Source organism: Narcine bancroftii, chromosome 1 (assembly GCF_036971445.1).
Source record: "Narcine bancroftii isolate sNarBan1 chromosome 1, sNarBan1.hap1, whole genome shotgun sequence".
Lineage (NCBI taxonomy): Eukaryota > Metazoa > Chordata > Chondrichthyes > Torpediniformes > Narcinidae > Narcine > Narcine bancroftii.
This window is the reverse complement of record NC_091469.1, coordinates 41,086,696-41,100,169: the sequence shown is the minus strand read 5'-3', so window position 1 is coordinate 41,100,169 and position 13,474 is coordinate 41,086,696. Positions and strand designations below refer to the sequence as shown.

Here is a 13,474-nt window from a genome sequence, read left to right as displayed (position 1 = left end):
AGGAGAGGATTTTCATTTTTGCTTAGAACCATTGTTAGATAGATCTACTCAAATAGCAACAAGAACAAAAGCAGCAAAAGCTACATTGGTCTTAATGAGAAATTTGAATTTAATAGATGTATGGAGAAGGATTCATCCTAGAGAGAAAGATTATTATTTTTATTCAAGAATGCATGACTCTTATTCTAGAATTGATTTATTTTTAATCTCAGCATGATTTTTGAAGCCGATTATAAAGAGAGAATTCTATCAGATCACTCGCCTTTTATTAATAACTAAAGGAAATGCCTTATCAAGAGAAAATGATATATAGATGGAGATTGATTTCATTATTGAAAATAATTTTTTTGTGTCTATGTTAGAACATAAATTTGGGCATTTTGTGACACAAATTTGAACTCCGTAAATGATAAGTTTATTATATGGGATGCTCTGAAAGCGTACTTGAGGTCAAATTATAAGATTTACTAAAATTAAGGAGTTTATGAGAGAGATTGATCAATTAGAAAGAGAAATAACAGTTTTTGAAAAGGATCTCCAAAAACAGGGTTCTGAAGATAAATGTAGGCAATTAAATAATAAAAACAACTTCAATATAATACATTACAAACAGAGAACTGAGAAAGCCATTACAAGAACAAAACAAAGATATTATGAATTAGGTGAGAGATCAAACAAAGTACTTGCTTGGCAATTAAAAGCAGAACAGATCTCAAGAACAATTAATGCAATTAAAATGGATACTAAAGCTATTAGCTTTGATTCTTTAGAAGGTGAAAATAAAATAGATACTTATCACAGATAATTTTTCCTAGATTAAGTTTGGAAGAGCAAGCTGCACTGAATGCTCCTTTTACTCAGGCAGAGGTGAGGGAAGCTATGAGTTTATTACAGTCTTTAACAAGTCTCCAGGAGAGGATGGATTTCCAGCTGAATTTTAAAAGAATGTAAAGATTTATTAATTCCTATTTTTAAGGAAGTATTAGATCAAGCTTCGGAAATGTATACTCTCCCAGAATCATTTTCAATGGCAATAATTACAGTGATTCCTAAAAAAAAAGAGAATCTTTTAAAGCAGTGGTTCTCAACGTTTTTCTTTTCATAACTCCAAAGGAAATGGGCCAATGACAATTTTTCTTAAGCAAAATATTTCAGTAACAATTGGGTCTAGAGCAGTGATTCTCAACCTTCCTTTCCTATGCACCATAAGAAGACATATGGTGCATTGGCCTTCGTTAGAGTTGCAGCTCTATAAAATTCTAGTGCAACAATACTTGGAGTATTTTGTTTAGTTCCGCTCACCTAAATTACGAATCCCTGTTGTGACAGATTATAGATATGTTTTTGGGAGTTAAATTGGGGCAGGTTTTTTAGTGTAGGTCACATACTAACATTTCAAAACAGATCTCATTTAAAATACTGGAGCTCTGCTCATGCTAGACATGTCAGTGTGAAGAGCCTTTGCGAAAGCTTTGGGGAGTGCCCAAGGGGCTTCACTAAAGGATTGTTGTTTTGAAAAGCAACAGATTAAAGAGATTGGAGGAGTAGTTCGGAGCCACAGGCTGTCTGGAGTGCAGCTTGCTGTTCTAAGAGGTTCATGTGGTTTTGCAAGCAGGCTTTTTCTCTGTGTGTGTGTGTGTGTGTGTGTGTGTGTGTGTGTGTGTGTGTGTGTGTGTGTGTGTGTGTGTGTGTGTGAGAGAGATCAGTTCTGCAATGCTACAGTCAGCAGCAGCAGCTGGGACTGGAACAGGACAAGCTGGAAAGCTTGTGGAAAAACGCCAGTTGGAAGGCTGGTTATGAGTGTTTAGTTCAGCCTGGTCAAAGCCCTTGTGGTTCATGCAAAAGGAGAAGATTGGCTGTCTAATGTTTCACTTGAAATAAGAGAAACAAAAAGGAACTCTATAGTGACCAAAAAGAAAGAGGTTACCATCTGGATAACCCTGATGGGGCAAGTTTCTTCAGCAAGACACTGAAGTGGCTGATTAAAAGGAATCAGTTGTGAGTATCCAGCGAACAACAAATCTCTCTCTGAAAACTGACAAGAACCTTCTTGAGCAGTAACCATTTACCTTTCAAGCACCAAAGCCTGATGAACTTTATAAAAATTTTTAATTCTGTGCACAGTATAAAAATTGCCTGCAACCAATAAACTTGGAAGAATGAGAAGCGAGATTGAACTGTGCATCAAAAACCTTTCTGAACTTGCACACACATTACATACACTTGCACTTAAAATTAGAAGAAAGTTGTTAGGTTAGTTAAGTTAATAGTGATAATAGTGATTCTGTTTTCATATTTAAAGATGATTAAAACCAACTTTTGTTTAAGTCATCATTTGTCTTGGTGAATATCTATTGCTGCTGGGGTTTGGGGTCCTCTGGGCTCATAACACTGTCCCCTACACCATCTCTTCGATCACACATTTATCTGGTCAACTATTTTGAACTTCATTAGCATGTTGCTCCAGAGATTGCTATCCTTGAGGTCCTGCTTTGTAATCTCTGTCCTAACTTACTTTATTCATTCCTCAGGACTTCATTCCTTTTCCTACCTGTGTCATCGGTATGAATGTATTCTGTAGATTCTTTGGAGAGTGTGCCGAGGAAATTTACCAGATAATTTCCTGGATTGGACAACATGTCTTGTGAAGCAAGATTGACAGAGCTAGTACTTTTGTCTTTGGAGTGATGAAGGATAAGGTGATAGAGGAATACAAAATTTTGAGGGCTGGTCAGCCAGCAGCCTTTTCCTGGGCCGACAATAGCAAGTAGCAGAGGACATCTGTTTAAGGTGAGTGGAGAAAAGTTTAGGCGAGAAATTAGAGTTAAGTATTTTTTACAGAATGGTGGGTGCCTGGATTGCATTGCCAGGGGTGGTAGTGGAGGCTGATACATTCAAAAGGCTCATGGATATAAGAAAAATTGAGGGTTTGGGCTGAGTTAGTGAAAAATTAGATTGTCGTGGAATAGATTTACAAAATTTGACACAACGGCAGGTGAGCTCAGCATGAATTGATTCTGGAGACCGGGATATCATAGCCATGACAGAAACATGCCTAAGAGAGGGGAAAGACTGGAACTTTATGCTCCAGGGTACAAATGTAACAGGTATTATAGAAGAGCAGGTCGATGGGGTGTTGTTGAGGAAAGAGGGGACATTTATGAGGATTAGTTTATAGAAGAACTATGGGAGAACTTTGAGAACTGAGAAACAAAGAGAGAATTATCATTTTGGGGCTATATTATAGGCTCCCAAATAGTCGGCAGGAATTGGAAGAATAGATCTATCGTGAAATTGCAGATAGCTGCAAGAATAATAGATTCAAGGTTTTTTTATTGTTATGTACCCAAAATACAAAATGTGTTTTCATTTGTTTGCCTTTTAATGGCACACAGAGATGCGCTTTGTTCCCAAACATTGCCATCCTGACAATTCATCCTCACAGGAAAGTGCTGATCTTGAAAACTCTAACCAGCTGTTCTTTAAGGGACTCCCAACATGTGCTATATTTATTTACTCCCAGACAGCCATTCTCAATCTACTTTCCACAGCTCTTGCCTAATACTGTTGTAATTAGCATTTCTCCAATTTAGCACTTTCACACAAGGACCAATCTTATCCTCATCCAAACTCTTATATTCCATGCTTTATATAATGAATACCAGTATCCCATGACTTCTTCATCACTTTGTCCCTGTCTGCTGAATCTATCGACCTGTATAACAAGGTCCCTCTGTTTCTCAACACTCTTTGACCATGCCATTCATGGCATATGCAGTGTCAATTTGGACCTCCAAAATCACATCACAATTGTCAAGATTAAATTCCATCCGTTATTACTCTGCCAAATATACCAGAGGTTCAATATGTAAACTAATAGTGCAGACAGTCCCCTTGTGGTGTCAGAGCACTCCCCGATGAGAGAAACAAGGGAAGGTTCAACAGCCTGATTGTTGCTGGAGGGAAAAAAATCTGTTCTTGAACCTAGAGATGCTGGTCTTCAGTATTCTGTACCTTCTTCCCATAGCAGTGAAAAGAACTTGTGACGAGGGTAAGGAGGTTCTTCATGATGCTGGCTGTCTTCTTGAGGCTACACTTCACATAGATGTACTCAATGGATGGAAAGTCAGAGCATGTGATGGATCTGTCTATGTTTGCTACCTTCTGGAGCCTTCTGCATTCCTGGGCAATTGAATTCCCAAACTGGACTGTGATGCAACCAGTCAATGTTCTTTCCATTGTGCACCTATACAGGTTTGATCATGTTTTTGATAGTATATATGAAGACATGCCAGATCAACTCAGAAAGTAGAGATGCATTCTTCATGATTGCCTTGATTTCTCTGTTCCCACTATCTCTAGACCCTTAATTCAACTGGGTAGCTCAGAAGGGTATTTGTACCCTACATTGTGAAGGTAGGACCAAGGATCTGTTTGGTTGTTCTACCATTCTTTTGTTCCCAACTGTAATTTCTATATTGTTGACCAAAAGGAACCTGCATTCCTTCTCTTTACATATTTATACTAATTTCTGTGGTTGGATTTTATATTTGCCAAATTCTTACATGACACTCTATCTTCCTCTTCATCATCTGTATTTTGCTGAATCCTGAATTTTCAAGTCTGCTGCTTTTCCCCATAATTTGATATACGTCTTCAATCGACCCCTGTTCTTTTTCTTTGGCTTGGCTTCGCGGACGAAGATTTATAGAGGGGTAATGTCCACGTCAGCTGCAGGCTCGTTTGTGGCTGACAAGTCCGATGTGGGACAGGCAGACACGGTTGCAGCAGTTGCAAGGGAAAATTGGTTGGTTGGGGTTGGGTGTTAGGTTTTTCCTCCTTTGTCTTTTGTCGGTGAGGTGGGCTCTGCGGTCTTCTTCAAAGGAGGTTGCTGCCCGCCGAACTGTGAGGTACCAAGATGCACGGTTTGAGGCGATACCAGCCCACTGGCGGTGGTCAATGTGGCAGGCATCAAGAGATTTCTTCAGGCAGTCCTTGTACCTCTTCTTTGGTGCACCTCTGTCTCGGTGGCCAGTGGAGAGCTCGCCATATAACACGATCTTGGGAAGGCGATGGTCCTCCATTCTGGAGACGTGACCTACCCAGCGCAGTTTGATCTTCAGCAGCGTGGATTCGATGCTGTCGGCCTCTGCCATCTCGAGTACTTCGATGTTGGAGATGAAGTCGCTCCAATGAATGTTGAGGATGGAGAGGAGACAACACTGGTGGAAGCATTCTAGGAGCCGTAGGTGATGCCGGGAAAGGACCCATGATTTGGAGCCGAACAGGAGTGTGGCTATGACAACGACTCTGTATACGCTAATCTTTGTGAGGTTTTTCAGTTGGTTGTTTTTCCAGACTCTTTTGTGGATTCTTCCAAAGGCGCTATTTGCCTTGCCAAGTCTGTTGTCTATCTTGTTGTCGATCCTTGCATCCGATGAAATGGTGCAGCCGAAATAGGTAAACTGGTTGACCCTTTTGAGTTTTGTGTGCCCGATGGAGATGTGGGGAGGCTGGTAGTCATGGTGGGGAGCTGGCTGATGGAGGACCTCAGTTTTCTTCAGGCTAACTTCCAGGCCAAACATTTTGGCAGTTTCCGCAAAACAGGTCGTCAAGCGCTGAAGAGCTGGCTCTGAATGGGCAACTAAAGCGGCATCATCTGCAAAGAGTAGTTCATGGACAAGTTGTTCTTGTGTCTTGGTGTGAGCTTGCAGGCGCCTCAGATTGAAGAGACTGCCATCCGTGCGATACCGGATGTAAACAGCGTCTTCATTGTTGAGGTCTTTCATGGCTTGTTTCAGCATCATGCTGAAGATTGAAAAGAGGGTTGGTGCGAGAACGCAGCCTTACTTCACGCCATTGTTAATGGAGAAGCTCATTGCTGTATCTGACCCGACCTTGTTGGTTTTCGTGCAGTTGGATAACCATGTTGAGGAACTTTGGGGAGCATCCGAGGCGCTCTAGTATTTGCCAAAGCCCTTTCCTACTCACGGTGTCAAAGGCTTTGGTGAGGTCAACAAAGGTGATGTAGAGTCCTTTGTTTTGTTCTTTGCACTTTTCTTGGAGCTGTCTGAGGGCAAAGACCATGTCAGTAGTTCCTCTGTTTGCGCGAAAGCCGCACTGTGATTCTGGGAGAACATTTTCGGCAACACTAGGTATTATTCTATTTAGGAGAATCCTAGCGAAGATTTTGCTTGCAATGGAGAGCAGCATGATTCCCTTGTAGTTTGAGCAGTCTGATTTCTCGCCTTTGTTTTTGTACAGGGTGATGATGACGGCATCACGAATGTCCTGAGGCAGCTTTCTTTGGTTCCAGCAGAGCTTGAAAAACTCATGCAGTTTGGCATGTAGAGTTTTGCCACCAGCCTTCCAGACCTCTGGGGGGATTCCATCCATACCTGCTGCTTTGCCACTTTTCAGTTGTTCAATTGCCTTATATGTCTCTTCCCGGGTGAGGACCTCATCCAGCTCTAGCCTTAAGGGCTGTTGAGGGAGCTGGAGCAGGACGGATTTTTGGACTGAGCGGTTGGCACTGAAAAGAGATTGGAAGTGTTCTGACCATCGGTTGAGGATGGAGATCTTGTCGCTGAGGAGGACTTTGCCGTCTGAGATGCGCAGCGGGCTTTGGACTTGGGGTGAGGGGCCGTACACAGCCTTTAGAGCCTCGTAAAAACCCCTGAAATCGCCAATGTCCGCGCTGAGCTGAGTTCGTTTGGTGAGGCTAGTCCACCACTCATTTTGGATCTCCCAGAGTTTGCACTGAAGATGGCTGCATGTGCGACGGAAGGCTCGTTTCTTCTCTGGCCAGGACAGCTTTGCAAGGTGAGCCTGGTGGGCAGCTCGCTTCTTTGCCAGCATCTCCTGGATTTCCTGGTTGTTTTCGTCGAACCAGTCCTTGTTTTTTCTGGAGGAGAAGCCCAGTACCTCTTCAGTGGATTGCAGTATGGCAGTCTTCAGTTGATCCCAGAGGGTTTCAGGGGACGAGTCTGTGAGGCGGATTGCATCCTCGAGCTTTGCTTTGAGGTTTGCCTGGAAGATTCCTCTCACTTTGTCTGACTGCAAGTTTCCAACATTGAACCTCTTTCTGGGGGCTTTACTGTTCCTGGACTTTGGCTTGAAGTGAAGGTTGAGCTTGCAGCGAACCAGCCGGTGGTCAGTGTGGCATTCCGCGCTGGGCATGACCCTGGTGTGGAGCACATCTCGTTTGTCTCTTTCTCGCACGAGGACATAGTCCAGGAGGTGCCAGTGTTTGGATCGGGGATGCATCCAGGTAGTCTTCAGGCTGTCCCTCTGCTGAAAAAGGGTGTTTGTAATGACAAGCCGCTGTTCTGCGCAGAGCTCCAACAGGAGGCGCCTGTTGTTGTTGCACTTGCCGACACCATGCTTGCCCAGGATTCCTGGCCAGGTTTCTGAGTCTTTGCCGACGCGAGCGTTGAAGTCGCCAAGAATGACGACCTTGTCGGCTGTAGGGGTGCGTTGAATGAGGTTGCGCAGGTCAGTGTAGAACTTGTCCTTTTCTGGTGGTTCTGCCTGGAGAGTTGGAGCATAGACACTGATGAGGGTGATGCGACGCTTGTTTTGAAGGGGGAGTCGCATGGACATGATCCGGTCCGAGTGGCCTGTCGGGAGGTTTTCGAGTTTGGAGGCAATGGAGTTCTTGACCATGAAGCCTACACCAGATAGGCGTCGTTCATCCATAGGCTTGCCAGATCAGTAGAGTGTGTAGCCCGCGCCGCGTTCTTGGAGGCTGCCGACATCTGCAAGGCGGACTTTAGAGAGCGGCTAATCGACCCCTGTAATTCTATCAATAATCACGTGGAATTGTATCTCAGCTTATTTTTGTGTCAGACAAGACCTGTTGGAAGTATGCCTCCATTCATAAATGAGAAGATTGAAGAAAGATTGAGTGGAAAGGGAGCATGGAGAATGGGACTCCGGGGGGGGGGGGGGTGTGGGGAAGGAAGCTGGGGAACATGGACTTCGATGAGACGGGTTCGAGTGAAGCAACTGGAGGCTCCCGTGAGTGGAACCGTGGGGCGGATGGGTCTTCCGAAAAATAGCACTTGGTGCCATCGGATTTCCAAATGAATGGAGGGCAGGTGGCCGAAGTTTTCATTTATTTAACTGTCGTCTTTCAGGATCGAACTCAAACTCCAGATGAGAAAGGTGAGGTGGGACCTAAGACTGGAAAGCGCGGACGCTGGGCGCTCTTTCTGGGTTTGGGTTGAACGGGTTGGTGTGGCCTCCCCAACGCTGTCAGATCGGTGGCTGCCTCGGTGCTCCCTGCTCGGAGCCTGCTGACAGCCGCGACCTTCATTTCCAGCAGTCCTCGGCCGTTCCCACAGGAAACAGGAAAAGGGAACAATCACCCACTCCCAGGGACAGAGTCGCTGGAATCCGCCTAAGACACAACCTGAAAATACTCCAGCCAACTTTCTGATTTGGTTTAATTATCCTTTTAATGGTCCCTTGCACGCTCGCACAAGAGGAAATCATAACCTGCGGGATGACGGCGAAAGCAGGGGGGGAAAAGCCGGCGATGTGAAAGTGTCGGAGAACCGCGCCGTCCCAGCAATGGAGGGTCTGGGAATTGTGATCATTTACATTGCCTGTTTGCTCAATCCAGGTAAGATGGATCCAGAGTTCGACACATGGTGTCCGGTGCCAGAGTAACGTTGACAACCCCTTTCATGAAAACATGGGCCAAAGTACTCGATCGGGCAAGGGCGTTTCAGGGTCCTACAACTGATCGATCTCTGCTTAACTCATCCAAATCTCTCAACAATGTGTTCAGCCAAAGTTTTGTTGCGCTGCTATTACCGACTTGACTTGAGTTCCCGACGTGAAATAGCGGTGCAAGATATGAAGGTGAGATTCTGCAATTTACATGATGGCTCTTGTGAGAATAGGCGGGGGGGGGGGGGGGGGGGGGAGGTGGGGAGCGAGTGGAGTTGTTTGAGTGAACCAGCATGGACTCGTTGGGCCGAGATGGCCTGTCTCCATGCCATAAATGTCATGTCCATGTGGAACACGAACAACAGAACATGATGATTTTCAACTGATTGTGTCAGCAGATTTCACTGTTGGCCTTCGATAATTCATGGCGGCTTTTTTTTTAAATTGTGTTTAGTTTTCTAGACAGATTTCAACTACTAACATTCTAACAGGTTCAACCATGGGCTTAGCTAATGTTCATAGCAGGTGCAACTTTTTTTAAATATAAGTGCAATGTGTAACATTTATCTTGAACAATTGTTTTATTGGAATGTGTTGGTTTCCCAGATTTGTTGGTCTCTTTTACACCTTCCAGGACTTCAGGGTGATTCTGTTTCAACAAGGTCGTTATCAACATGAAATAGAATTTGTCAGCGAGTATCGGTTTTCATTTATTTTACATCAGTGACTCAATTAGAAGAGTATTTCTACATGTACGTCCAACACATTGACAGAGAAATATTTTGAATTGTGGTCTTTATTGTACTTCACAACATAATAAAGATTAACAATAAATCTTAAATAATGCTGATTTTTATTGCCCTTCCAAGCTACGAAAGTTGGTGATCCACCCTTTTCCTGAACCATTGCTTTTCCTTTGTGCTCAGAATAATATGAGGTGGGGAATTCCTGAGTGGTTCTCTGTCAACATTGAAGGATTACCAAATGGGAAGGTCAAGGAGGTGTATCATTTGAAGGGAAACTTGGAGGTGATGATGTTCATGATCATGCAGTTTCTGTTATTAGTTCTCATGAAGTGGGAACAGAAGCAAACCATCCTGTAAATTACACATAGGATGTTGGTCCACCCTGGTTCCTTCCCACTGTAACACCTCTGTCTAGTATACCCAGGAATGTAGGAGGCTGAGGGGTGTAATGGAGAGGCTGCGGCCACCACATGGTGGCACTGCTGCGCTCCTATTCAGAGGACCATCACATGCCAATCAAGGTCAAGACTCGCCCCAAGCCATCGAGGTGACCTTGGCGATTGGCCCATCTAAATTGTCAGGTGCTGGAGTTCAGACAGCCTGCCTGGACTCGGCCCTAACCTTCACCCGATTGGCCCAGGTGAATCACCTCGGCTGACCGCAGCAGCCAATGGGGCCCAGCCTGCCCCAAGTGATTGGGCCCCCCAATACCGGCTGCAGAACTATAAAGACCATGTGCCCCTTTGTTCTGTCTCTTTCAACCCCTCGTGGCACGTAAGTATCACCTTTCACACTGGGTTGGGGTGAATCCCAAGGTTAGGTAACTGGAGCCTTTTCTGTACCAGTCAATAGTATCATCTTGATTCTGACTGTTGATTGTATGTGTACTTAAGTAATTTCCCCAGTTTCTGTCCATTTCTCCCTTGTTATCCAAAGTGTATATTTACCCTTTGCGTATTGTGTGTGTGTGTGTGTGTATAGGTTCATTTAACATTTCGACCCTGTTGTGCTGACTGCATCCCCAAAATAAAGTTCCATGTACGTTGATCTTGGTCTGTAGGATCCACATGAACCCTTACAACAAGGGATGACTTTATAGAGGTTATAAAATCAGAAGGGTGTAAAGGCCCAGCTTTTCTGGCCCTTCCTGACAACTCCATCCTGGTAATCATGAAGGGCATGGATAAAGAGAATGACCACAATCTTTTTCCTAGGATAGATAATTCCAGAAATTAGAGGCACAGGTTTAAGGAGAGATAGGAAAGATTTAAAACAGTTGTGAGGGGCATCCTTTTACACAGGGGTAAGTCTGTCTTCTACAGCTGTGTAGTGGAATGTGTGCTGATCAGCTGCATCATGGACTGGTATGGGATACCAATACCTCTGAGCAGAAAGCACTGCAAAATGTAGTGTACACATTCCAATACAACAGCCCATCATCAAGAACATCCATGTGAAACACTGCTGTCAGAGAGCAGCAGAAATCATCAAGGATCCACACCAAGCAGGATGTGTCTGTACTCACTATTGCTAACAGAAAGAGGTTTAGGTGCCACAGGACTCATACCACAAGGTTCAGGAACAGCTGCAACCCCTCTATCATCAGACTCCTAAACAACAGCCTCAGAGACTCATTTAAGGACTCTTAATTTGCACATTAATCATTACTGTTCAGTTTTTTTTTCTGTATTTACACAGTCTGTTTGTTTACATTTCTCTTTTGTATATGTATCTTTTTCTTGTATAGTTTACACTACCTATAAGTAGAAATTCTGCCTGGCCTGCAGGAAACACTCTCAGGGTTATATGTGATGTCATCTTTGTACACTGACAATAGATTTGAATTTGAATCCAAATCAGAATGAGTTCTAGAGGAAGCTACGGAAGCAGGAATGATCACACTGTTCAAAATAAATTTGGACAGATATAAGTATAGGAAGGGATCAGATGGATATGGACCAAATGCAGGTAAGTAGGACAAGCCCAGAACACCAACTTGGTTAGCATGGATGGGTTGGGCCAAAATGCCTGTTTCATGCTGTGTGGCTTGATGGCTCATCAGATCATGGTTCAGTGGGAGACTTCAAAAGGATCCTGTGCAAGAGATTATTGAACTGGCCTCACGTAAGGGATGTATTGAGGATTAATCAACACGTGGAAAAAGGAATAGGATGTAACAAGTGAGATGCCACATGATGAATATTTGGACCCAAGCTCTTTACTATCCATGTCAAAGATTTGGTTGACGAGACCAAATTTACTGTTGCCACCAGCTGGGTAGTGAGGTTGTAAGGAAAATCATGCAAGAACTTGAGGCAATGCTGCAAGCTAAGTGATTGCGATGTGATGGATATTATATTTCATATAAATATGTTTTAAAGGAGATAGATTGTGAGGGGTTAGAGTGTAGGTCACAAACAAACAAACACATCACAAAACAGATCTCATTAAAAATGCAAGAGGTTTGCTGAAAATCAGTTATGCAGACACCGAGAGACTTTGCAAAGACAATAAAACAATGAGACTGCTTTGCTAAAGAATTTCAAAAGCAGTTGTAAATGGATTATTGTTTTGAAAGCAATGGATGAACAGGCTCCGAAGATTGGGTCCAGTGCTGCAATCTGGTTGCAGTTTGCTGTTCTAAGAAGATCATATGGTTTTGCAACCAGAGAGAGAGAAGACCAAACAGGCTTTCTCAGAGAGAGAGAGAGAACTGGTTTCTGCACTAGCTTTTGGAGGCTGCAACAACAAGCTGCCAGCTTGTTTAAACCCCATTTTGAAGACGGGTTGTGAGTTCTGAGTTCAGCCTGTTGAAAACACTTGTGGTCCATACAAGAGGAAATGGCTGGCTAGAGTGACCTGGAAGATGAGGTTGTCATTGGAAAACCCATGATGGGGCAAGTTCCTTCAGCAAGATACTGAAATGACTGATGGAAATAAATCAGTTTGTGTGTGTCCAATGAGCAATGAATCTCTCTCTGAAACCAACAAGAACCTTCCTGAGTGGTAACCATTTAAGCAACAACACTTGGTGAAAATTCATAAATGTTCAATTCTGTGCACAGTCTAAGAATTGCCTGATACAGGGGAACTTGGAGGAGTAAGATTGGACCGTGAATCAAAGAACATTTCTGAACTTATACACACATTACATACACGTGGGCTTAGAATAAGAAAGGGGTTAAGTTCGTAAGTTAAAGTTTGATCTTGTTTTTACGTTTAAAGAAAATTAAAAACGTCTTTTGTTTAAGTAACCCTTTGTCTTGGTGAATTTCTATTGCTGCTGGGTTTTGGGGTCTTCTGGGCCCGTAACAGGGAAAAGACATGGAATTTTGAATATATTTTAGAAAACTGTGATACAATCTGTTTTTAGGGGAAAATATAAGCAGTATTTTTCAATGGAAATACAATATTTTTCAAGTTCATTTCAGAAGCACAGTTTTTTTTTTAAAAGATGTCAATTTGTTGAGATGGAACTAATTTGGTTTCCAACAATGAGGCAAACCATTTCAGGGTTATAGTTAACAAGAAAGGATTTTCACTCTGGGATGACGTTTTCTAGCAAACTGATATATAAATTAATGAAATCTACATACAATTTTAATTGGGTATAATATGGAAATATTTCCACATATGTTTGAATGGGGGCCATGTAACCATATAACCATATCCAGCACAGAACAGGCCAGCTTGGCTCTACTAGTCCATGCCGGAACAAATCCCCACCCTCCTAGTCCCACTGACCAGCACCTGGTCCATACCCCTCCAATCCTCTCCCCTCCGTGTAAATATCCAGTCTTTCCTTAAATGTAAATAACGTCCTTGCTTCCACCACCTCCGCCGGAAGGTTATTCCACATCCCAACCACCCTTTCCGTGAAGAAATTTCCCCTCATGTTCCCTTATAATTTTCTCCCGGCAATCTCAAACCATGGAATATCCCCCATTCTTAATTGAAAAAGCCTATCCACGTTGACTCTCTCTGTCCCTTTTAAAATCTTGAACATCTCCATCAAATCCCCCCCTCAATCTTCTACGCTCCAGAGAAAAAAA

General features: G+C 43.3%; 1 protein-coding gene across 5 annotated transcripts in view; it reads left to right on the top strand.

The window, feature by feature from the left end:
• The first annotated feature begins 8,327 nt into the window (after positions 1-8,327).
• Positions 8,328-13,474, top strand: part of tek (TEK tyrosine kinase, endothelial) — a 129,754-nt gene continuing 124,607 nt past the window's right edge. For 3 of the 5 annotated variants that reach the window (XR_011353568.1, XR_011353572.1, XR_011353562.1), the window contains exon 1: positions 8,332-8,626. Coding sequence is in view for 1 of the 5 variants with exons in the window: in XM_069924654.1 (XP_069780755.1) it covers positions 8,575-8,626 (52 nt within the window). In the remaining 4 variants the exon portion in view is untranslated. Of the gene's footprint in view, positions 8,627-8,664; positions 8,869-13,474 lie in introns of those variants that run through there. The other 2 variants (XM_069924654.1, XM_069924645.1) reach the window with 2 other exon arrangements.